At 31.6% G+C, this 26,947-nt stretch overlaps 1 protein-coding gene across 1 annotated transcript in view; it reads left to right on the top strand.

Moving 5' to 3' along the window:
- Positions 1–26,947, top strand: part of LOC126775533 (rabphilin-3A) — a 38,624-nt gene that overhangs the window by 2,520 nt on the left and 9,157 nt on the right. The window contains exons 2-5 of the mRNA XM_050497546.1: positions 8,583–8,728; positions 12,691–12,835; positions 13,661–13,829; positions 21,239–21,367. Of these exons, the coding sequence (XP_050353503.1) occupies positions 8,583–8,728; positions 12,691–12,835; positions 13,661–13,829; positions 21,239–21,367 (589 nt within the window). The remainder of the gene's footprint in view (positions 1–8,582; positions 8,729–12,690; positions 12,836–13,660; positions 13,830–21,238; positions 21,368–26,947) is intronic.

The raw sequence follows: 26,947 nt of genomic DNA on the forward strand, positions 1-26,947 counted from the left end.
TTATTAATAGGGAAATGACAGTCAAGTACGCTACTTGGTTAGTGAACACTTCTTCTATATAACGTTAATGCACTGCAACCCTGAGATCTAAGATAATAATGGCTTTGTATCTTGTATCTGTAATTACACCGACTCACTACCAGCATACCCAACAATAGGTTTTGTCTTTCTGTCCCTCGTCATTTACGAATCGCGTTTTTGTAGAGACAGATGTGTATGATAGACATAGAAGATACTGGATAGATTAATATCCGAATTTTCCGTGTTATCAATTTCACTTTCTAAATCCTTTGATTTCAGTTCCTAATATTATTCCCAGTAACCACAAATAACCTTATATTTTATCTTTATAAAATATATTCACTAACAAATATGATAAAATTATAGTTTATGTGTTCTTACTATCAAAATGGACGCCATATTTAAATAGCTCTACTTCAATATGGAGCCCCAGGGCGTCCTTAAGTTAGCTGTTGGCGTATTGATATCGTTATATCATTAAACAATAGAACATAATAAAATATTTCTTTTTCAATTAAATACTCAAACGCGTGTAATTACTTCTTGGTATTGTAATGTACAACCGAAACTGATTATCAGCGTCAGATTTGTATATTAGAATACATTTACTGTCTCATATATTGGACAACAGGCGAAATGTCTGGAAATTATGTTGCCAGGCATTTAAATACTGTTGCTAATTAGCAGCCGTAGGCCGTAGCCCGTAATCTTATTTAAACAGTGCTTGCATCGAAAATTTTAACTCAATAATTTCCGTGAATCATTATGTAGGGAATCATTATGTAAACCGAATTTTGAATTTCAAATATTTCATGAAATAAATACTTGTTTAATAATTTTTTTTTTTTATATTTCACTGGTGGTAGAGCTTTGTGCAAGCTCGTCTGGGTAGGTACCACCCACTCATCAGATATTCTACCGCAAAACTGTACAAAGTACTGCTGAGTACTTGGTATTGTTGTGTTCCGGTTTGAAGGGTGAGTGAGCCAGTGTAATTACAGGCATAAGGGACATAACATCTTAGTTCCCAAGGTTGGTGGTGCATTGGTGATGTAAGCCATGGTTAACATTTCTTATAATGTCTATGGGCGTTGGTGACTACTTACCATCAGGTGGCCCTTATGCTCGTCCGCCTTCCTATTAGAGGATGCTTTTATCCAGCAGTAGGACATTTAGTGGGTTTAATAATATAGTAGGCACATGGGTAAACAGACACCTGATAAGTACCACCTAGTAAGTGGCTACCACCGACCATAGAAATTGACGCTTTAAGAAATATAAAACATTCCTTACATAGCCCATGTGCCAACCTTGAGAACTAAGATGTTTTGTCCCATGTGCCTGTGGTTATGCTGGCTCACCTTTAAAATCGAATACCATAATACAAGTATTGCTGTTTGGAGGTAGAATATATGAAGAGTGATATAGTATATGGCACAAAGCCCTACCACAATCTTTTGTCCTCTTTTTACATAAGATTAAAGATTCATTCATGCTGAATTTTTAACACACATACGTGGTATCTGTATAGCAAACAATACATTTATCTATGAATTAAAATTGTTAATAAAAAAATACATTAAAATGTAATATATATAATTTAAAGTTTATAAAGCTACAAAAAATTCTGAGGCGTAACATAAACTAGTAAAATATTTACATCATAATTTATTATACACTCGATTAAAAAATGCCGAACTAAACAATTAAAGAAAAAAATAAATGCCTGTAATTAAAACCTTTTGAAGCAACGCAATCTTTATAGCGAGCTGTAAAGGTATTTGGAACTCTTTGCTTTTATTGTGAAAGAAAGGTTTTTACAATAAAATCTCGTAATTTACTTACTTACGTTCCTTACGTTTTCTCGCTACCTACCTTTTATATTAAGATAAATCAGCTTGTTCAAATTAAATATTTATTCTATAAAATCGGGCTTTATATAGTGACGTTACTTTATGTTCTAATTATTTTATAATTTAAATAATTACCGGTTTTTTATTTCATATTACGTATGGCAAATATTCATATCTGTTTACATCGCTTACTTAGTTTGTTTTTTAAAAGAATGTCTTTGAGAGGATTAACATAAACCAATTAAATGTTTATTTGACCGTTTCTTAATCTGATCTACCGATTCAATAAACTTCCCCAAACTTTTTGTGCCGTCGACCTCTTGCCGATTTTTGCTATTTTTAGACCGCTGGTTTTTCCCTTTATTGACATTTCAATCACATTCATTAATTTAAACGTAATAAAGGTGACAGAGCTGATACGGTAAAGAGTGATATTTATAATAGTATGTAAAACACAAATTTCGATATATTACGTGTATTAACACCAATTATAGTTTGTTTGTAAATTCTCCAACGATTACTAACTATTACTCTTATTATTTATTGCATTAATAGTAATTAATATATTTAATATATTATTAGTAACTATTAGATGAAGCCAATTGGAATAATTATTGTAATTACCTATTTGTGACAATGCTATTAATCTTGTATTATGTTGGACCATACTTTGACTGATTCGTTTGGCTAGTGGCTAGAACAAGATTGAAATCCCATTTAGAGTAAATAAAAAGTTATTGGGGGTTTTCGGAGTCTGAAAGTAGGAAGTGTATAAACTTCCGTGCCTCGAAAAGCACGTAAAGCCGTTGGTCCTGCACCTGAACTCTTCCCGGTCGTGTCAGAGTTGGCTTCCCATCGAATTGTAAGGGGGAAGGATTAATGTAACTTTTTTTGCGCACACACTTGTGCACTATTATGACTGGCGCAGTTGACCTTGACACACAGAAAAACAGACCTTGAGATTGGTCGCCGTGGCCGAAATTATGTTGGAACAATATCTCTCTCGTGGACTACTATGTGAAATAATTTATAAGATGTTGCTACAGCTATTAATACTTAAATTATTAGGTAGCTTTTTTTATTATTTAGGCAAGACTTGGTTTTTGTAATTCATTTAGCCATATTAACTTAAAAAAGGAAGTTATTTTGAAATCAGATATAGATACTTTAATTTTATTTATTTGAATGATAACAGGCATCGAGAATGAAACAATCACTCCACGCTGGCTGTTTCAAACAAAAACATAAATATTTTTTATTTGAAAGAAAGCAATATTGCTGAATATCTTTCATCTGTTTTTCAAAAGTTGAAGATATTCTTACTGAACTTATAAGAATAAAGGTTTGACTTCGACTATAGAAAATGTTTTGTATATATATACAATATATATAATAATATAATTATGACTTCTACAACCATTAGTTAGATAACGAGAAATCTAACGAACTTACTTGTTAGTGAGTGGTGCCTACAGTGATATCATTGTTATTTATGTTATTGAGCATGTCGTGCGATTAACGCGTTGCTACATAGATATAGCCTATTATATTAGGCTATTATGTATCTTGTTTCAATAATTAAATCCAATGCGCTCGAATGACAAAGACGAGTTGCTTGGTAAAGTTGTAGAATCTAGTAGAAATTAGTAGTATAATAGTATCAAAATTGTTGCTATTTTCATCTTCTAATAATAAATGATCTATTCTTGCATATAAAATTATTTTGTTCATGTGTACTACTGCACTGTATGTGTTTTCTTTTATATTATATTTATATCTGTTATTATTCATTTATAATTTTATTTAATTTTTTAATTTATCTATATGGTCTAATATTAAAAATATGTATTTTTTAACAACCATTTAACTCGTGTCTAAAACGCAATTTTTCACGAAAAATCATTTATTTATAACTAATCATCGGAGCCGAGCGAAGTACTAAGTTAACATATGATGTAGTATAAACATCCGAATTTAAAAAATGTTTATAGCCACCTGACACAGATATAAGAGTTCTAGTTAAAAACTAAATATCGAAAACAAAAAAACACAATAATTTATAGCAGCTCTTTAAGAAACTCCAGAACTTAAATAAAAATTAACTTATCGTTAGTGAAAATATGTTTTTAACTTATTTTATCAAACACTTTTTACAAAATTTAAGGCTGTTAGCTGCCGTACTTTCTGACAGCTCGAATAGCAAGATTATAATAAAAAGAGGCCTACTTCTGCTTTTACTTAAAAGAAAGTTTAATTTGATTCAACATTTTATTACTTCTTTTAAATAATCTCTTTAGGCAACTAGCTTGTCTTTTGTAAAAAGTCAAAACGTATCATAATAAATTTTACAATATATTTTATTTGAGTTTATTATAGAAGAAAACGTTTTGAAGCTTGATCTCTTTTGCAAGGCATTCCTTCATAGAAGTTAATGAATATTATTGCTTGTACAAAACTACAAAATATAAATACTTATTCCTTTTTTAAATTATGATTCATAAGATTTAGAATTAAAATCTTTTTAAAAAACCAACCTGAAAACAGACATATACATAAAAAAACTTTAAGGTATTAAACTAAATATATCAAACAAATAATGGTTCATCCATCATCATGGTATTCGAAACGAATTGTTTCGTATAATATAAAGTACTAGTTGTCATTCCCGTTTGGATGGGCATGATTTATTTATTTTAAAGTTTTATTTTTCATAATATGAACAATTAGAAAACATTTTTCTTGTCTTTGACCATCACATAAGATCATCATAATGTGACAAGCATTTTTTTTTTAGAATAGGAAGGCGAACGAGCATATGGGCCACCTGATGGGAAGTGTTCACCAACGCCCATAGACATTGGCATTGCAAGAAATGTTAACCATCGCTTATATCACCATCCAACCTTGGGAACTAAGATGTTATGAAAAAAGATTTTATTTTTTTGATTTGATGCAAATCGAATAATATATATAGATTATGCTCTGTCTACTGGTGGTAGAACTTTGTGCAAGCTCGTCTGGGTAGGTACCACTCATCAGATATTCTACCGCAAAACAGCAGTACTTGGTATTGGTGTGTTCCGGTTTGAAGGGTGAGTGAGTCAGTGTAATTACAGGCACAAGGGACATAACATCTTCTTTCCCAAGGTTGGTGGCACATTGGCGATGTAAGCGATGGTTAACATTTCTTATTGGACGTTTGTGAAAACGCCCATAGACATTGCCAATGTAGTAGTAGTAAGTGTAGTAGTATTAGTAGTAGTCGTAAGTGGTCACCCACTTACGTCTTACGACCACTTATGACTTTTTATAAACCGATTATGTATCGATGATAACAATTCATTGCTGACATAAATAATAATTACTCTTTGTCTCCTTCAAAAAAGTATAATGAAACCTTAGGTAAACAATATGAAAAATAGAAAAGGACTAAAAATGAATCCCTGTGGAATATCACATATGCTATTAAACATAATTCCGATTATGGAAACTTGTTCGTAGTTAGTCGTACTTAGGTATGAAACAATGAAACTTAATAATAAAACTTAAACATAACAAGAACATGTGTATCGAGTTTAAATTTCAAGGCATCGAAGTTAAACAATACAACAACAAACTACTTCATGTTTCTCTTACGTATTAGCGAGCTTGGAACTTTATCAAGCTTCATAATTATGGTAATTATATATTTTTATTATTTCAATACGATATACGATTATGTTTCGATCGTGTGATTTTTCCGTGAATTATTGTAAGTTTAAATGTGAATTAAATTAGAATATAAAGTATATTCGGTTTTTTTTCTGTACATTTGATAGCTTCAAAACTTCTATAAAAAGTTTTGGCTTATCTGTGATTTAAAGTTTTCGCTCGCTTTCTATGTAATCCCTCCGGACTATTATCGATATATAGACTAAGTCTTATAAAATATGCAAGAATTTAATATGTAGCCCGTCAGCAACTCAAAACTTTATACTATTACAGTAAATAATTTATAATATTGTTAGGAATCAGGATGGAAATAGGTTTTTAAAACAAGATAAATCAAAACAACTATACAACAATAAAGTAAACGTACATCGACACGTACAGTTTAGACATAAAAATAGAACAAAGGGAAAATCAAAATTGAGCACCTGAAATATTATTTATGAGATATCCTCCACAACCGAGACTCCCCGCAAAAGTGAATAACGCCAGCCTAGCCGGCCGATGAGCTCGGCAGGGCCAGTCCCCACCACGATGACCATCATGTGATCAAATTGAGCCACTAGGCCACGCCCCTTCGGAAGATATTCCTAATAATATAATAATAATTATTCTGTCACAAGCCAGCCTGGCCGGCCGATGAGCTCGGCAGGGTCAGTCCCCACCACGATGACCATCATGTGATCAAATTGAGCCACTAGGCCACGCCCCTTCGGAAGATATTCCTAATAATATAATAATTATTATTCTGTCACAAGCTATGATGAATTGACAGATTTATGAGATAGCGTGACTTATAGCTGGGTTTTTATCGCCCATTAGGGGCGAATCTTTTGTCCCGGCAAATATGTCGGATACACGGGCGCATTTCAATAGCTATTTATATTCACGTTAGAAGGATCCGATAAAACTATCGGGTATGAGACATTTATCGGTTTTCAAACGATTTATTTTCTGGAATTTCTATTAGTAGAATACCGCTTTGTATCACAGCCACCTACTTACACCCTATTTATTTTTATTTATTTCGTTTTTTAAATTTTATTTTATAGGTAGCAGATAGGTAGTGGGCAGACTGGTAAATAGATTATCTGATGGTAGAGACATTGCCACTGTAAGAAATATTAACCATCTCTTATATCGCCAATTCGCTACCTATATTGGGAACTAAGCTATTAAGTCCTTTTTTCTGACTCATTCACACTTCAAACTATAATACAACAATACTAAATACGGCCTTACACAAAGCCCTGCCACCAAGTAGGCGGCTATCAGCCACTTACCAGTTGTGAAGAGGGGCAAAAATACCTCAGTTCCGATTTGAAAGGTGAGCCCATTTATACCAGGCACAAGAGGCAAACCATTCATATTAATTAATGGTGTTAGAAATTCTACAAGTTTGAAATTTAAATTAAAAAGAAACAAAAATATTAATCACTCAAAACTTCTGATATGAATTTGCAATTCTTTCTCGGCCCGTCCTTATTGATTGTGACATGATAAAACACCGCTCTCCGAAGGGTAGATATGCAACTCTAATAATGTAAGCGTAATCGATGTAATCTATGATTACCTGAAACCTCTATCTAAATTCAACACATCCTGAACTGATAAAAGTTTATAATTTTATTTTTTTTGCAACGTAACGCTCTTTAATATGTTTACCTTGTCATTCACAGCTAACTAAAGACACAAGCGTAGAAGGTTTTGATTAAGTTATTTATGTACGTAGTTGTTAGAATTCTTTACGTTAACTTTTCGCGGCTAGAACACTGAACCGATTTCGATATTATTTGGTATGGAGCAAGCTATTTTATAACAAACCCAACACCTCTCCCCCTTACCTAACATGCGGGCGAAGCCGTGGGTGAATACTAGTTAATTATAAATAGAAGTAATACAAAGCACCTATTTAGTTTAACATTGAATACTCTAAGGTAAAAACTTTGTTGTCCAAGACAACTTCCAACAAGTTCATGATATACGTTGGATGTTACACAGTAGACTCTCAAATGCTGCTCATCAAATGCTTAGTTTATGGTTTTGGTAGGTATTTATTATTGTTCTTAACGATATTTGAAGTAGTTTATTAAATAAACGAGATAGATTGTAAATATAGTTCTAGGAGCGCCATTTATGAAATAGTTATAAGTAGAGTTTATTAGCATACGATCCACATACGACAAAGTTTGATTTGTTTTTTTTTTCCATTCCAAGAAAATTAAAAGCACACGAAGCATTCCATTTTTATTTTGCAAGGAAACAGAGACGAGAAAATAGCTTCATTTCTTTCATACAGTACAGTAATAGCCTGTGAATTTCCCACAGCTGGGCTAAGGCCTTCTCTCCCTTTTTGTGGAGAAGGTTTGGAGCTTATTCCATACTCATTTATATTCGTTTTACATAACATATTTATTACTTTAGTAAAATGACTTTCCCTGTGTAGTTAAAAGGTATTGTTTTTTATACTAATTATCAAGTGATGAAAAAATATATCAATACGATAACATTTATTAACGAAGTAATTTAAACTCGTATATATCAATTAAGTAGAGTAAAGGGTAGGTTACAAATGATATTCGAAATGTGAATAAACTTTATTCGTGTAGGTTTTTACAACCACTTAATTATATCTTCATTTTACTGGTGCAACAATTAAAACAGTTCAAGAGCCTTAATACCTTATTTTTAATTCATTATTTATTTCGAGCATCATGATTGGTACATATAAAAAATTACAATAATTCAATTAAAAACTCACATTTCATTATTATTGCTATCCCAAATAATCTTTGCAAATAACAGCGCATTGAATTATTTGTAATTGTTTTAATGGATTTAATTGCTAATAAGTTCATATACTTAAGATATTAACGAACAATAAAATAAAAACGTTTTCTAACTACACGCTGAGTTCCATTTCTCGAATTACCATGTAGCTTAGACTTGACCTTCCAATGTAAAAGTAATGGTTTCATCCAAGCGTACATAATTACGCAGGCTCCGCACGGGATGGAGCGCTGCCCGGAGCGAACCCCCGCTGTCGAAGAGCGAACGAGAGGCAATTGCAGCTGTTGTCAAGCGAGCTGAAAAAGTGGATGAAGTCGAAGCTCGACGTGTCGGCCGACTAGTTGCCAGACTTGAAGGTAAGCTCCAAAAACTTACGTTCTCCTGTCGCTCTGACCATAAAGCCATAAAATCGTTATCATACTAGCAGATTTGTTTTTTTTTCACGAACATTCACGCTTGACACGTCAATATTTTTAATGAAACTGCTTATATAATAGTATTATATATTAAAATATGTTTCCAAATATTATGCATCTTCTATTATAACGGAAAAAACAAATACACCAATGTACAATGTGTATTTTTAATGCCATTACCAAAAAACCTGTCTTTATTTATTAGTACAGATTCTCATATCTGTTTTATTTTTAAGGATTGTTTTTTTATGTAATTGAACTAATTCATGTCAATTATTGTAAATAGTTTATGCTAATATAATATAAATCGTTCAATGAAAAAATCCAAAAACAATAAATTTCGATAATAAATTAATACTCTAGAAGTTAACGTTTGTAGAGCAATTTCAATAAATCAAAGCAGGTTTTTTACTAGGAGATGAAATATACGTATATTACATCTCGACATATTAAATACATTCCTTAATTCGGAATATAAAATATATAAAAGTTTGACGAGCGATATTTTATTCAATAAGAACAAACTCAAAACTCCTCTCAGAACGCGATCTTGAAACGTAGGAGAGTTATAATATGTGACACTGACTATAATAATCATAGCATTAAAACAGCGTCGTCATCGTAAGTCGGTGTTCTGCATTACATTAAAGAGAGACATAATGAGTTCTTACAGAATACCAATAGTGTTGTGTATTACATAATAGCTTATAAACCATAGTGAAAATTAGAATTAACGCTTACTATGTTTTTGTCGGATAAGCCGTTCCTTTAATCCAGCAGTTCCATTATTGGCTTAATTGACATTTTGAATAGGATTCTCAGTATCTCACAAAATGTGTCCAAGGATTTAGAACTTGTTTACGATAAGACATTCAAGGAAATCCGTGTGATATTCTGTTTCTTTTTGAAAATGTTCTTAAATTTATATGTCCATGTTAACTTTTAATATTTAGAATAGAAGTTCTATATTCTTATTAACCTTTATTTTTCGATTAAATTGCTTATTTCTTTTTTCTTGAAGCGAAATTCGATAAAAAGAAAGGGACAAATCTCGGAAGCGTTTTTTAGTGTGACTACGCAATGTGTCACTTATTACTTTAAGTTAAAAAAATATAAATACCAAATTAATTTATGCACATTTTTTGTAGAATAGGAAGGCGGACGAGTATATGGGCCACCTAATGGTAAGTGGTCACCAACGCCCAAAGACATTGGCATTGTAAGAAATGTTAACCATCGCTTACACCACCAATGCGCCACCAACCTTGGGAACTAAGATGTTATGTCCCTTGTGCCTGTAATTACACTGGCTCACTCACCCTTCAAACCGGAACACAACAATACCAAGTGATTTTTTTATTTTAAAAATACCAAGGAGTTTTGCGGTAGAATATCTGATGAGTGGGTGGTACCTACCCAGACGAGCTTGCACAAAGCTCTACCATCAGTAGATGAAATAATATTTTTGATAGCATAAATAAATTGAGATTTTACACGCATTAAAATACTTTTTTATTGTTAAATTTAACGTAATGCTGACATGTTCGAAATATAGATTCTAATAAATTAAAATAAATAAAATAAAACACACAACTTAAGACTTTAATGTAATGCTATCCACAACACTTTTTCATTCGAATTTATTCGTATTTTATAATACGAATAAACTTCATCAATTAATGTCAGAAGCTTATTTTTGATTCACCCTTAATATTTCTCATTTCAAATGACAAGTAGGGGAAATCAAGGGCATTTGAAACGTGTAAACAAAGCTTTTGAAATTTTATATACCACTTAATTTTATATTTGAATTTCATTCTGTCGTTTTAGATTACATTTTTAATAATGGAAATTATATTATATAATTTTATTTATTATAAATAAACCTATATAAAATTATATAGGTATCCGCTAGTTTTTGCCGGAGTAAAGCCGATTAAAGTTTTCGTTTCATTTCATCGCATCCCATAATATTATCACCTTACTTCGCAAACTGTATAAGCAATTTCATTTGTGGTAGAACATTATGCAAGCTAGGTAGATAGCAGCCACTCATTAGAGTAAGCCAGTGTAATTACAGGCATAAGGAAATTATCATCTTAATTTTAATACATGGCCGCACATTTTTGGCGTAATAGTTAATGTTTCTTACAGAGCAATTGTGTATGGGAGATAGTAACTAGTTATTAAGTTACTTATCGAATAGCGCATTTGATCACCTTTATATAAAATATATATAAAAGAATAACTCTCTGACTGACTGACATATCAACACATACCCCAAACTACTTGGGCTGATACTTGAAACTGACTACGGTTTCCTTTTACACAGTACGTTAACACAAAGAAAGGATTTTTGAAAATTGAACCCCTAAGATAATGTAAGAGGATAAAAGTTTCTATGAAATTCCATCATTGTTGAAGAACGAGTAATGAAAATTGATATTTAGTAATTCTTAGTTACACGCGAGCAAAGCTGCGGGTTAAGCGCTTGTATAATAAGAAAGTATTTGACGGTAAAATTTCAAGGTTTTGTTACATTTGAACAATTGAAAATTGGTGCTGAACTTTAAGCGGCACTATATAAAACTATACGATATAAAATTGAGTGTTAGTATAACGATTAATGACTTTCAGTCAACGTATATATTTGATACTTGATTGAATTTAAAGCTTTTAAACTTTAAAAGATGATATACCATTATTTTTAATAAAATAAAAAAATATTATTTGAATATCGAATAAGATAAGGTTGAATTATATTAAAAAATGTATATTAAAGTTTTATGTTATCTGTAATAATTTCAATAAAATAATATGATAATCATAAAAAATATTGCATATAGACACAAATTATGTACATAACATATTCTAGCTTGCCAGTACGTCAATTCTGCATGATCGATAGCCATTATCTTGTCGCTTCTATTTCATCACCGATGAGACGAAGGTTTTGTTTTTCATTATTAGTAAAATGGATCATATCATGGTGTGTATATTAACCCAATTTGGCAATTATGGCACAGAGTTGCTTGCAACTCAAAAATATATAATTATAATATTAATAAGCTCTTGCTTTTGTACGCGATCTCTCAAACGCGAAGTAATAACAAGAAATATATAGCTAATAGTATTTATCTTTTTCTGAAGTTTTATAAAGAAGCATCTAAATTATATTTAATAAAATCTATAATGTAATTTATAAAATACGCAAAATGGATTAAAATTATCTTATAATGAGGATAAATTACGAAGAATATTAATAAAGAAAACGTTAGCTACTATCAATATTTCAATCTTCATCTATTGTTCTATGCGATGCAAGCATAGAACAATAGATGAAGGATTTTTTAGGTTGTAGAGCTTTGTGCAAGCCCGTCTGGGTAGGTACCACCTACTCATCAAATATTCTACCGCTAAACAGCAATAATTAGTATTGTTGCGATCTGGTTTTAAGAGTGAGTGAGTCAGTGTAAATACAGGCAAAAGGGACATAACATCTTTGTTCCCAAGATTGGTGGGGCATTGGCGATGTAAGCAATGGTTATTATTTCTTTCATTGCCAAATTTGGGCGGTAGCGGTTACTTAACATCAAGAGGCCTATTTGCCATTTGGTAGGCAGACTACCTAGACCATAAAAAGCTAGATTTTTACAAAAGTTAAACAATAAATTGAAGACATGGAATTTGTTTTTTTGCATTTTTAAGCTTTATGAATTTGTTACATTAGTGAACATTCGAAGTCACTGCACATAATGGTACTTTCAGTTCAAACTTAAAATAATTAATTAATTCAAAAACTGACAGCTAATTAAAATCATCTTTTTGTTTCATGACACCTTCGTCCACCTGTCGTCAATTATAAATCAATTTTGTTTTTGTTTTTTTTTTTTTTGTTATAGGCATGCGTCGTTCAGCACAAGGTCCAGCGCCTAGAACTTGTCTTCTATGTGGCGAGACGTCAAGATTACTTGCTCCATTGCGCACGTGTGCAATATGCAGAAATTCAGCTTGTCCTAAATGTGTCATTGACACGCCTCCACATAGGTAAATATTTATGCTTTAATTGTGCCATCATAATATTTTAATATTTAACTTATTATTTACGAGTACATGCATTAATTTTATACTTTATTAGTCAATCGAATAATGGAAAAATGGTTAATTATAATATTATATAAATAAAGTTATTAAATAAATGAGACTCAATTTTGTACATAAATTATGATAAGTTATAAAATGGAACAATATAATAAAGAAAAGTAACTTATTCGGAATTGGAAATATTTTTATATTTACCGAGAGAATTTAATTTAAAGTTCATTTCAGTGACAGATTTACCAGAGGCAAATTCTACTAATATATAAGTATCCCGATACGTTCCGATATACGATTCAATTCCAATCCAAATTTAACAAATCTATATTGAATCGGATCCGAACCGAACGGATATGATGTTAACAAAAATATACCGTTATGTTAAAACCAAACTTAATTATTAACTTTTATACCAGTAGTCAATAACTTAATTAAATAATAGAAAAACAGTTAAACAACAACTATTACGCTTCGGTTCGATTGCGATAAAGTGACAATTTGTTAGTAGAATTGCGGTAGATTTGAAAGGCGATAAATTTAAAAATATTTTTTTTTACTTTCATAGCATATCAGACATCAAAAATTCTTAAATGAGGAAAAAAATTAATAAATCCGCTACTACAATTTATCCAAGTTCTAATTTTTTAAGTGTATCTACCGATTTTTTTTTCTAAAATCATGTGAATCAAACATGTTGCCAGATATATTCTATTAAATATCTTATTATATTTCAAATATTTTTATCTGTGACATAGTTTTTTTTTTTAAATACAGATCGTCCATATATTCAAGAGAACAGTACACCTGCATCCTATGCGCTGAAACACGTGAAATGTGGAAAAAATCCGGAGCCTGGTTCTTTAAATCCCTGCCGAAGTACATAATGCCGGACAAGAAGATTACAGGGAGATACAATGACACGGAGCTAGCGAAAACGCTGCAGGTAAGGTTTTATATTTAGCTGTAACTCACCGCTTGAAAGCTAAGTTAAGTCCGGTTATTTATACTACAGAGTTTGTGTTTTTATATATTTATGTGTATTCTCTCAAACAAATATAAAAATGGATGTCGTTATATCTGGTAAGTCCCACTGCTGGACTAAGAATTCATCGCTTATGGGATAAGCGATGAATTCTTAGTCTTACACTTACTTAATAAAAATTCTTAGACTTACTTAATAAAAATACACCAAAAACTTTTTAACGATAAAACAAATATATAACGTGAAATAAGACGTTGTCTGTCGCTTTCAGAGCTTTTTTTTAATGGAAGTTACAAGGCCAACTTATTGTATGATCTGTTTGGGTCGCAAGAGAAGTTTAGGACTGTTTCTACAACTCAATTCCATTTTATAGAAGCAGTTCGGCATCTGACCTATTTTCATTCATAAATATTCATATTGTGTACTACTTTAATAAATGACGAATCGTAATGCATATGAAAGGGACCGTAATATTACTAATGTGTTGCAAATATTAGGCCGAGTAATATTGACTTTTGCAAAAGAAAATAATTCTGATAACCTAAACATGTTCGAATGTTGTCATCTCGGTTGGGTGTGAACATTGTCTAGTTTTCTGCAAATATGTCGCAGGCGGAGCGTCCTACAAAATAAAATTATAATGACCGTTGTCGTAGCAAATTATATTTTTGAAATATAAAATATAGCCAAATACTAATTCTATGTCTAAACACTTGCAGACTCCCTCACGATGTTTTTGTTTATGTTCGATTATATTGAAATATGAATCAGAAAAATCTAATACAAATAAATAAGAAATTTATAAGAAAAAACTAGCTACCAATTCAGGATTCGCATGGAGTAATAATGGTCAACGTAAATTGTTTACAGTTGACTTTACATTAAACTTTAATAATTAAAGGACTGCACTGAAATATAGGAAGAAAAAAATCACCAAAGTTTAATCACAATCGGAACAATGGAATCTAGGAACGTATACATATAGGACAAACGTACGAACATTATTTTTATTTACATAGATAGAAGATATTTACAGGCTGGTATTTAATCACTATAAATACTTTTTTAAAATACATAAATATTATAAAATATCTAGAACTTAGCAGAAGTAACTTACTGGAGGTAGGGCTTTGTGCAAGCTCGTCTGGGTAAGTACCACCCACTCATCAGATATTCTACCGCAAAACAACAGTACTTGGTAGTTCCTAAGGTTGGTGGCGCATTGGCGATGTAAGCGATGGTTAACATTTCTTACAATGCCAATGTCTATGGACGTTGGTGACCACTTACTATCAGGCCCATACGCTCGTCCGCCTACCTATTCTATAAAAAAAGTCACGGTTTGTACACATAGAATGGACTTCTTAACCCTGCATCGGTCCGGTTAAATACTGGGACATAGCACCGCAGCTCTTTTTAAGACTTTTTGGTGATTTTAAAGAAACTTAGAAATCGCAGGCCACCATACTTTACCGTTTGAAATGAAAAGCATTGCGAAACGTTCTCATTATTCCATCAATAAGATTTCTTACCGCAAAAGCTCTACCCATAGATAATCTGAGTTCGAAACTAATTTTTCCATTGATTAATTTGGTCTTACTTTCAGTCCGACAAATTGGTCCGACTGAAAGTAAGACCAAATCATCGGCTATTAGACCACGAATCGAAATAACAACAATCTTTTTGTACATAATTTCTTTCCTCGTTTAGTTTCGCCCCGAGTTCGATCCGTCCCTTTTTTTTTATTTTTCTTGTAATAACAAATATGTTTTTTCACTTTTGTCGTAATTATATTTCAGTTTAGGGATTGTTTGTGTATCTGCTCATTGTTATGTTTATTCAATTTGTTCTTTTTTAATATTTGCGTCGTATATTCTTATCAATTCATGAAGTAAAATGCCTTACGGCATTACGGTCTGTCTTTGCATAATTTTGACGGATAACGGATAAACATATTATTTTTAGTTTTTCTTCGTGAGTTATTTCTTCATACCCTGCATACGTATTTATATATGTACATACTCGTACAGTGGTGCTTTATCGAATATGATTTCCCGATTTTCAGTTGTAATCCACGTTTATTTATCTGCTGGATTACCTCAGCTCATATATTAATTTTATCGCGAATACTAGAGTAAACTTATATGTTTTATTTTATTAGCTGTTCCGCGCGGTTTCATCCACTTGAAACATGACTGCACCGCCCCCGTGATTTATAACGTTGATATTAAATAACCTAAAAAATCGGTAAAAAGTACCCACCGCTAAAGCCTCCTCTCCCTTTGAGGAAAAGGGTGGAAACTTTTTCCACCACACTGTTTCATTGCGGGTTTGATACACGCGGCAAAGTTTCAGTGAAATTTGACACATGTAGATTTTTTCCACCAGAAAATTCAGTGTTGTTTGCCTGGGTTTCTATCTGCAATCATCACGAAACATTGGTATTTCAAGGAAACAGCGAGTTCGAATAAAAAAAACAAACTCTTTATATTAAGTGTTTTAAGTAATGTCACTTATATGTATACTCAAAATTAATTAAAATAATTAATAACAAAACATAACTACTAATTTCTTAACCGTTTATTCTCGATAAAATCTTTATTCCGAAGCAGTCTATATATTTATTATAGTCTCGTAAAATGATGATTCAAGAGAGCTTGTCAAAACTTGCCTTGAGGTAATTGTGTTTGCAACGAAGATTTCTTCTTATCTAAATAATGAAAATATGTTTTTACTTCAGTGAATCATTTTATTATGAAAAGGGAATTTATTTTTCTGTTTCAAATTATAATGTATACTATATATTACTAAGGAATTAATTTTACTGACTGACTGACTGACAATATTAACGCACAACCCAAACCCAAGAAAACTTTTTCAAAATTTTTAAAAATCCTCTATATCTCCAAACTGACACCAACCTTAGGAATATGAATGAAAACCTAAGATAGAGAAAAAGATGTTATGTCCCTTGTGCCTGTAATTGGTCTGTAGTTGGTTTACACTGGCTTACTCACCCTTAAAATACAACAATACTAAGTATTATTGTTTGGCGGTACAAAATGTAAAAATTGGGTGGTACCTACCCATGGTGGATAGGCTTGCAGAAACTTAAAAAAAAAAAGTAAATTTTGAAACTATCTCTTTACACTATAACGATGGAACAGATTGTGATGAAATATTTTATATTGTACACGAATATTTCAAGTGATATTCAAATAGAAAAATGCTTAATCAACTTACTTGTTTACTTATTATGCGTCTATTTGTGTTAAATCTGTACCTATAAAATAATTACATGATAATATATTGCTAATTATCAATATTGACATTAATACTAAGCTCCGTAATTGTTATTGGAATTATGATTATTGGAAATACGCTAAATAGCAATACTTAGTACTGTTGTGTTCTGATTTTAAGTGTGTGACTGTGCAACAACAATTACAAGGGACGTGACATTTTAGTTGAAAGGGTTAGTGGCGCATTGGAGATTTTAGAGATGGTTAATATTTCCTACAACTCCAATGTCTATGAGTGATGGTGACATCAGGTGGTCCACTTGCTAGTCTGCCTATCTTGCTTTAATTTAAGTATTCGAAACACAATAATACTTACGAAAGAACTTACATATTATATATGTGTTATATACTTTCAAAATAGATACTTATATATAAGTGGAACGAATCAATTTATTCTGGAAGGCCGGTACGAACGGGTTTCGGTTTTCGCAGAATCGATATGATTGAACGATAATAAATTGTACCTGTGCATAATTATCGCATAATGTTTTAAATTTTTGTTTTTAAATTATATCAAAGTAAAATTTATTTCTTATTTATATACTCGGAGCTATTCTGTAAAATATATATTTATGATAGTCTAATATATTCGCAATCTGATTGTCGCCTATCTAACATGATTGCTCGGTCATCATATGGCGTTTGGTGGATGAAATTGGATCACTGGAAAAGGTGGTGGTGGAGTAAGCTCCAAGCCTCCTAAATGACAGGAAGCCTTAGCCTAGCAGTGGGACTTATACAGGGTTTTACTTTACTGTAAGTAAAAGTCACTATCACATTGTCAAAGCGCTGGTAAACAACGGTATCGTTGTCATTTTGTTTGAGGACATATCGTATTTATTGTATATTGTATTCATATTATATTCTTGTAATTTTAGTATGTATTGATAATATAATTTATTGTTAAAGATTTATGTTATTTTATTTACTATTATTGCATGTACCACTTACGTCATTTTCTATGAGTAATTCTTTACGCTGTTGATTGCCTGGAAAAGATCGCTATGTAGCGATAACATCGCCAAACTTGTATGCTACTCATAATAAGGTTGTATCTAGATTTTGTATTTTTTTATCTTTGTGGTGTACAATAAAGTATGATATATATTGGATGTAAGAATTGTCCCTTGTGCCTGTTAATTTTAATGACTATATAACCCCTATATTACAACACAGCAATATAAAGTTAATATCTTGTGGTAGAGAAACTAATGAGTGGAACTAACTACCTGGGTGGCACCGCCTGGTACCGATTATCTGAGAATAATACTTCCAGCCGCACACAATGCTTATAAAGCTTAATAACAATCGCTCAAACTTGTTATGTATAGAAATGAATCGATACATTTTGACAATTTATTTTATTCACTTGGTCGTTTCGTATTTCACATTTCGTAATTTTAATTTATTATAAAATTTTCTTTAATGAATTTATTAAAAATCAACTTGTTTACGATATACGTAAACTTAGATTAAACATTAAAGATCTAATTTCAATTTACCCTATTCTGATTATAATAATTTAAGTGCTTTTATGAATAATTGTTATAACTTTAATCTACATATTATATAAAAACTAGTCCAAATAATAAACAAATTGCACATAGTTATTTAAAAATTTTAAACAAACTGTTTCAAAACACAACAAAAAAAAAATAATTTTGTGCATAAAGTACACTGCACTAAAAGTAATTTTGTTAAATTACGAGGAGACCAACACCTGATCATTTTTCAACTTGTGGGGTTTAGCATTTTTATTTATTACGTCAGCAACTGTCACCGACCAGAGACTATTCAGATTAAAAAGCAAATCAGTTATAATCACTTTGCACATACCACAACGACGACTCATATTTATTTAACAAGAGCTTACTTGAATAAATATATGTTGATTTTAATAACATTTTATACTTTTAACAGTATCAATGTCTTAGGGCAATGAAGACTAGCACAGGTCAAACCTGCCTGTCAGCCTTCTTACAATATGCTACAAATACAACTAAATAAACTGACCAGTGACATATTGCTTAATATTAAAAATTAATTTACTGGTGGTAGAGCTTTGTGCAAGCTCGCATGGGTAGGTACCACCCACTCATCACATATTCTACCGCAAAACAGCAGTACTTGGTATTGTTGTGTTCCGGTTTTAAGGGTGAGTGAGCCAGTGTAATTACAGGCACAAGGGACATAACGTCTTAGTTACCAAGGTTGGTGGCGCATTGGCGATGAAGCGATGGTTACATCGCCAACAATCAGGCGGCTGATATGTTCGTCCGTTTACCTATACTATAAAAAAATGTTTGCGCAGTGAGCTGGTCTCCCTAAAGATTGGTCGTCTTGGCTGAAATTGGTCGAGAGGACGTCGCGATCACTAATATATTTAAAAAAATATCATTTGAAAATGTTATGGGTGACATGCTGCAGTATGATAAAACGAATAAAAATTCAGCTAACGCTTCACTCTCAAAGTTCATGAAGTGCAAAATTCAATAAATTTCAGCATTCATGTAAAAATTTTGACATAGGTACATTATAACAATTTAGTGTCATTTTAGAATATATGATTCGTATATATTCTGTAATATCTATTTTATTACTTGTACCTTCTTCTCGTTACAATCTACATTCCGACATGTACAGGTATTTATATTCACTTTATCTTATAAAAAAACGAGTCAACACTAAGAATCAACTTAATTTACAAAACATTTATCAGTTTTTATATGAAGCTGTTAGTATGTATACGAATATAATATAATAGTATCATAATGATAAATATTTGATGGTAAAGAACAGTTTTGATATTTACTAAAGAAAATATATATCAATAATTATAATACTGGTGGTAGGGCTTTGTGCAAGCTCGTCTGGGTAGGTACCACCTACTCATCAGATATTCTACCGCAAAACAGCAATACTTGATATTGTTGTGTTCCGGTTTGAAGGGTGAGTGAGCCAGTGTAATTACAGGCACAAGGGACATGAAATCTTAGTTCCCAAGGTTGGTGGCGCATTGGCTATAAGCGATGGTTGACATTTCTTACAATGGCAATGTCTAAGGGCGTTTGGTGACCACTTACCATCAGGTGGCCCATATGCTCGTCCACCTTCCTATTCTATAATAAATAAATAAATAAATGGCATTTATTTGTAAGCTATACGAATAAACGCCAATTATAATATTAAACTTTTACTGTAAATAATAAATATTACATTTACCAAGGATTCAAGGATGTACTTATTATATTTTATTTTGTCGCTTCCAATTTAAGAACATGTACCTACCATTTGACATTACAATAATATCAGTTCCAATAATTGTTATGACTAACTCACATGCATTTTTGCTGAAAACGTTGATATTTTGGCTTGGGTAACCAAATAAATTAAAAAAAAAATCGTACCTTTTTTAAATATCACTCATCTATTACGGAACCCTGAACAAAGAAAGATATTCCTGAAAACGTTACTCGAACTTAAAACTGCACTGCAGCAACTCCTTTTATAAAAGTTACAAACTATTTCCATTAGTCTCTACGTAAATTCGGCTGCTACGAATATCTAGAGGAAAATACATGATGAAATATATTTAGAGAAAATCAATAATGGCTTAACGGAGTTTGAAAACAAGAACACGTGTAACGTTATTCATTTTAATGGATAAATGAAATCTTACGTCACTAATTTTTCATAAATTAGTACTTTTTTTTATTTTACTCTCCACAGACTTTGAAGTTCCCTTTTTATTATATGTTAGTATTTTATATGCTTTCAGGTCAACTACTCAACGATTCATCATGAATTTGAGCATGAATTGCATAAATGTTGGCACAAAGGTGTTAAGAATACGAAGCCGCGGCCAGAAATTAGTTACATATAATTTAAGAAACCACGAACAAAATCTTTAAACATTTGCTGTCTTCGTGTTCCCTAACTGTGTACACAATCTTTTCTTAAATGATATGCATTTAGGGACATCGTATTGTTATAATTTTATTATATCCATACTTGTACTTAATACATACTCGTATTACAAAGTTTAATGTAGATTCTTTGTTTTCCTAGGACGCGGGAACTAGCAGCAACGAAGGGAAAACTGATTCTGAACCCGGTTCACCCCTTAGCATACATCCACCAAGTTTTTCAAGACAACCCAGCAAAACCGACAGCAGAAAATCTGTTAGTCTGTCACAGGTTAGTTTATAACTTAATATATTATATTTATAATTATTTACAAATAAAGGGACCTATTATCTTAAAAAAAAACATTGGAGTTACATTACTTTATCCAAATGTTCTTCAATAGTTCCACAAAAGTAATTGAGCTCATATTTAACATATACTTTAGGTGCTTTGCTGATGACAATATTATAGTTAACTCGTAATCATTTGTATCCGCCGTGGGTACTGGTTTCATACGCCCATAAAAACGCCTTCTATACTACAAACTCATTCTACTACTAAAAAGAAGAAAAACACGGGACGCACATCCAGCGAGGAATCATAGTATGTATTTAAATAAAAAGTTTTACTAAGTCACGTCATACTCATGATTCTAGTTGCGTGACACTTTGATAACTCATTTTAATCTGTTTTTTTTTTTAATAAATTAACTTATACGCTTCTATTTAATTGATCGATATTATTATATATTATAATATGTCCTCCTAACTAAATTTCACACAAGGTGGCCAATCTCAAAGGCTACCGATCTGGACAGGAAAACTCAAGAATGTTCGCAAACTCCCTCAATTCCTACTCGCATATTCTTATAGAACGGCAATATGACACGTGGGAGGTTAGGCGCAAGACCAATGGCTTTACATAATATCTGTAGCGCGGGGGTAAAACACTGCATTCATTGTCAGAAAAAGCTATTATCTTTTTTTAGTGGCCCGAGCTGAATCTCAGGATTTACAGCGTTATACTTAACCAACAGACCAACGAGGCTGTTGTTATCTGATTTGTAATGAATTTTAGAAGCAATAGAAGTTACCTATTTATTTTATCTTTGATAAGTTCTCCGAAAAAGTTTGGATTTCTTAATAAAAACTTTTATAAAGATCACAGACCAATATACATGTTTAGACTCACTCATTCTTACGTGGGACGTAACGGCCTTCATCAAAGATTTAATTCTATAGTTAATATACTCTCATTGAGGTTGTGTTGGCGTAGTATTTGTTTACGTGGAAATGACACGAGCTTCAACTTTCTAAAAATATATTTAAGTGGTCTGTCATCAGAATATCAAAGTCTGTCTGCGTCATCAACTTTCTTCTGTTTTTTAAGAAACATTAGCAACAAGCCGAGTGGCAGAATTAATGCACATGGCGTTTCTCTAACCGATCATTTATCAAGATAATTTTAAATTTCCTCAAAACAAGAACAAGTTGTATATATATATACATTATTTTTAAACATTAAAACAATCTATTACTAAAAAAACAAGCGACGTTCACTTTGATTTTCGTTATTTACAGAAGTATATCGAACATACTTCAGGTGTATAAATCATGTAGAAATTTCGCTCGACATTCTTATTTAGTACTGCGATATAAAAAAAAATATATTTTTCCTAAAGAACAACTACTGAAATTTTATAAACGTAAATATTTCATAGGCTGTAATTATTTGAAACCTAATAACAAAAGAGGATGTACTTGAAATCTTTAAATGCTAAACTATAAAGGCTATCAGCCTTTTTAGTTTAGTTGAATATGATAAGCAAAAGCGCTCTGGGTATGACATGAATACATTTCAAGCATTCCTATGTTTCTTAAATTTAATAGTTATATACTTTAATCGCCGTACAGTTTATAAAGAAGAACTTATTGTATAGGGAGAAAAATTGAAAATTGGAATTTCCGTTAATAAGGATCTGATCTTCCAAGAGAATGTTAACCGAAATAATTCACAGTTATGTTTTATTTGTGTAATTACAACTTGACTGAAACACGATTATCTCGGCAAAGGGTATGATGGCCTATCAAATTACCTTCGGCTGCTTTCATCCAAGTGTTAACTACTGTTTTTATATATAAACTCTTCTTCCAAATCTTCCAAATCTTACAAGGCCACCTGATTGCATGTGGTCACAACTGCCCTTAGACATTGGCACTATAAGAAATATTAACCATGCCTTAGATCGTCAACATTGACACCAACTTTGGATATTAATATATTATATCCCTTGTGTTTGTAGTTATACTGGTTCATCCACAAACACAACAATACCGACCATGGTCGTTTGGCAGCAGAATATGCAATAAACTACTACTAACTAAACAAGAAGAAATAGTTTCCTAGCATCTGGCTAAATTAATCGTATTTACAAATTCCACTGTGATCCCCAGCATTTATTATACGTACTATAATAAATACATGTTGGGAAACATATATTTCTTATAGTTTATTACGCAAAGATATTTAAATTTATTCACTGACATAGACATGACATTAATATGATTTCAACAAAAGTACATATTTTATCGTTGATAGGGTTAGGGTTGATTCTGTACAGGCCCGTCTGAGTATCACACCCTGTAATTCAACCGCAAAACATCAATACAGATTGTTTTGCTGCGTTCCAGTTTGAAGGGTGAGGGAACCAATGTTTTTCACAATTGTGATTAAGTACTTTATGTGAATGATAAAGAAATTATTAATGTAGCAGTAAACATTAATAATTTCTATAAAAAAAATTTGAAAACAATAAAACCATTGAACAACGTGATATTACATTATAGTGATACTTCTAAAACATGAGCTTTTTAAAGTATTTCCTAAGAAATATTTAGAAATTTATTTCTTATGAGATTATATTTTCTTTAAATTCTAACAGGAAAAGGCAGGATTTTGAACAACGCCATTTAATAGTCGTAGAATTGGAACAAAATTAGGGCAGATCGTTAGCGTGAATAATTCAATCTAAGAAAATGCAATTAAACATCGATACGTCTTAAAACAGAATTGTACTTCATTACATTCCCGTTCAATGTTAGCTGAAACATTAGTGTATTGCTTAATACACTTACCTTTATCATTAATCACTTTATTAAATCAGCTGTTGCGTTACTTCCAGAAATCCATTCTATTTGATGACTGATTGGAATCATTTGTTCCTGTCAGTTTCAAATGAATGACTGACTTAACAATATTTGCTTTACAAGTTTCTTCAACACGATTAGTTTCCGCTATTTCATTCTATTTATCCATTCGCATGATAATATAAAAATCGACTGAAAATAAGTTTTATTTTTTATACTTTTTAAGCGAAAATTTAAAATATTGTATTCGTGAGAACTAAAATAAATATATACTATTATAATAATTAAAATTAAATATAGCTACCGTGCAAATCACTACCGCGAGGAATGGTAGTGGGAACGCTTGTAGCTATTTTCCGAATTGAATTCTGTTTCTTTAAGCGGGACCTGTTATTTCTAATTCAATTATTTAATCTGTTTTTCTTTTTCTTTTTACTTTTTTGTGCTGATAGAAATCAATATTTCTTTCTTTGAATAACAACGGGTTTTCGAGTATTTCCTAGCTTAAAGGTAAAGAAGTAAGAAGTAAAGAAGTAAGGTAAAGAAGTAAGAGGTTCCTTTAAAAGAAGATTGTATTATCTTATGCCAATCATCAATCATATTATACCAATATTTATTTAATAAAAGTTAATCGAAAATTGCTGTTGTCTCGATTAAAATAAATAAAATACTTCGAATACAATCTTCAGGTTTCTTTTGTAGAATTCGTCATATACTTTCGTATCACATATACGTGTATATATTACTGTATCACATAAGAGCTGTATAATATAAACAGATTGAACAAATTCTTCTTTATAAGTATACATTAACAAGTACTTATTTAACAACCGAAATGGTCTAATGGCTTAACCTGAATCTTAAGCGAAGATTGCGGGTTCAAATCTGAGTGACCAGAATTAAGATTCATGTGCTTAATTTATGTTTTATGGTCTTGTGGTATGGTGTATTACATAAAATTATGTCACATATGTCCAATATCTACCAGCTATATTGGCCTGGTGTGGAAGAATAAGCTACAGACTTACTCCTCAAAATAACAAGATTTACAAGCTTTTACTTTTACTTGTTTGAAATCATTCCGTTCATCTCGATGGCATTTTAACCTTGTTAAATTTTGATTGATAGCATAATAAGATCAAACAATTAGTGGTTTTTTTATTAAATAATAATTTAAAAGCGTTATAGTATAGTTGTGCTTAGTTGAAACTAGCTACTCGTGCCGGTTTCACTCCTGATAACAGACATACACATTATATACACAACAGACATACATAAACATCTGAGCCTAATACAACATACTGAAAAAATAACTTTATAATATAACGTAAGTATAATATTTCAGCAGAAAATTCTAGATTGCGATACAGAAAACACGTTTTTACCAAAATACTCGTCACGGCACTCAACCAAAAATCATTAAGTATCACATTATTCCAACCATTTGCCTGAAGGATTGGGACGAAATTGTAAACCTAATTGCCCACGGAACATAACATTATAATAATACAAGATCCGTCGCGTCGCTACGTCACGCGTGCGTCATGTTGCATCAGTGACGGAATCGTTGAAATGTGGGAGGAGAGTGGCCTTGTCTAAAGCAATGACTTGTTTGTATCGGAAACAGGATGAAAATACGAAACGATATCTTTATAAATGTATATAATCTAAGAGCCGATATACCACGGGAATTTTAAATCAAAGCTGGTTGAAGCACAACTTTTCATCGTTTAATTTACGTTTATAACTCTTGTACTCGGTGGTCAAGTAAACTAGTAAAAGAAAAAGCGTTGTAGAATATACCACGTGAATATTCAAGAGAAACAGAAACGTGGTATATAGCGTTTCTGTTTCTCTTCAAACATTCTCCGAAAAAAACAGACGAAGTGAGGCTTCGTCCAGTGGTATTATTTCGGCTTGTCACTTTAACATGTTTTTATGCATGAAATAGATAATAACAAAAAGAGAAGCAAAATTCACTTCAGACGAATTGATTTGGCCTTGATCTGAGGAATATGTTTGAATCAAATATTTCTGACGTAAAAACATTTCATTTCTGGCACGCGTTACTATGTATTACATATATATATAGTTGTTATAGCAAATTAGGAAGTAAAATCGAAGTAGTTAAGTCAAATAGTATTGTATTACTAACAAAGACATACAGTACAGTAACAGCCTGTGTATGTCCCACTGTTGGGATAAGGCTTCCTCTCCCTTTTTAAAGAGAAGGTATGGAGCTTATTCTACCACGCTGCTCCAATGCGGGTTGGGTTCACATGTGGCAGAATTTCAGTGAAATTAGACACATGCAAGTTTCCTCACGATGTTTTCCTTCACCGTATAGCACGAGATGAAATATAATCTTGTGATTATAATAATAATATAATATAATCTTGTGATTATAATTCATCTCGTGCTATACGGTGCATATATATATATATATATATATATATAAGCACATGAAAATTCAATGGTGCTTGACCGGGTTTGAACCAACGATCGTCGGTTAAGAAACACGCGTTCTTACCACTCGGCCATCTCGGGTTAATTTATTTATTTTTCTTTAATTATTTTTTTTTTATTTTATATATACCTGTTTTATATATATATGATACATTTTTATAATTGAGGAACAGTCAACACGTACTTATCGTGTTTTATTTCCGTTTTACAAAATAAATCTTAATTAGAACCATAATAAAGACAGATAATATTTTTGTTA

Source organism: Nymphalis io, chromosome 18 (genome assembly GCF_905147045.1).
Source record: "Nymphalis io chromosome 18, ilAglIoxx1.1, whole genome shotgun sequence".
In the NCBI taxonomy this organism is placed as follows: domain Eukaryota; kingdom Metazoa; phylum Arthropoda; class Insecta; order Lepidoptera; family Nymphalidae; genus Nymphalis; species Nymphalis io.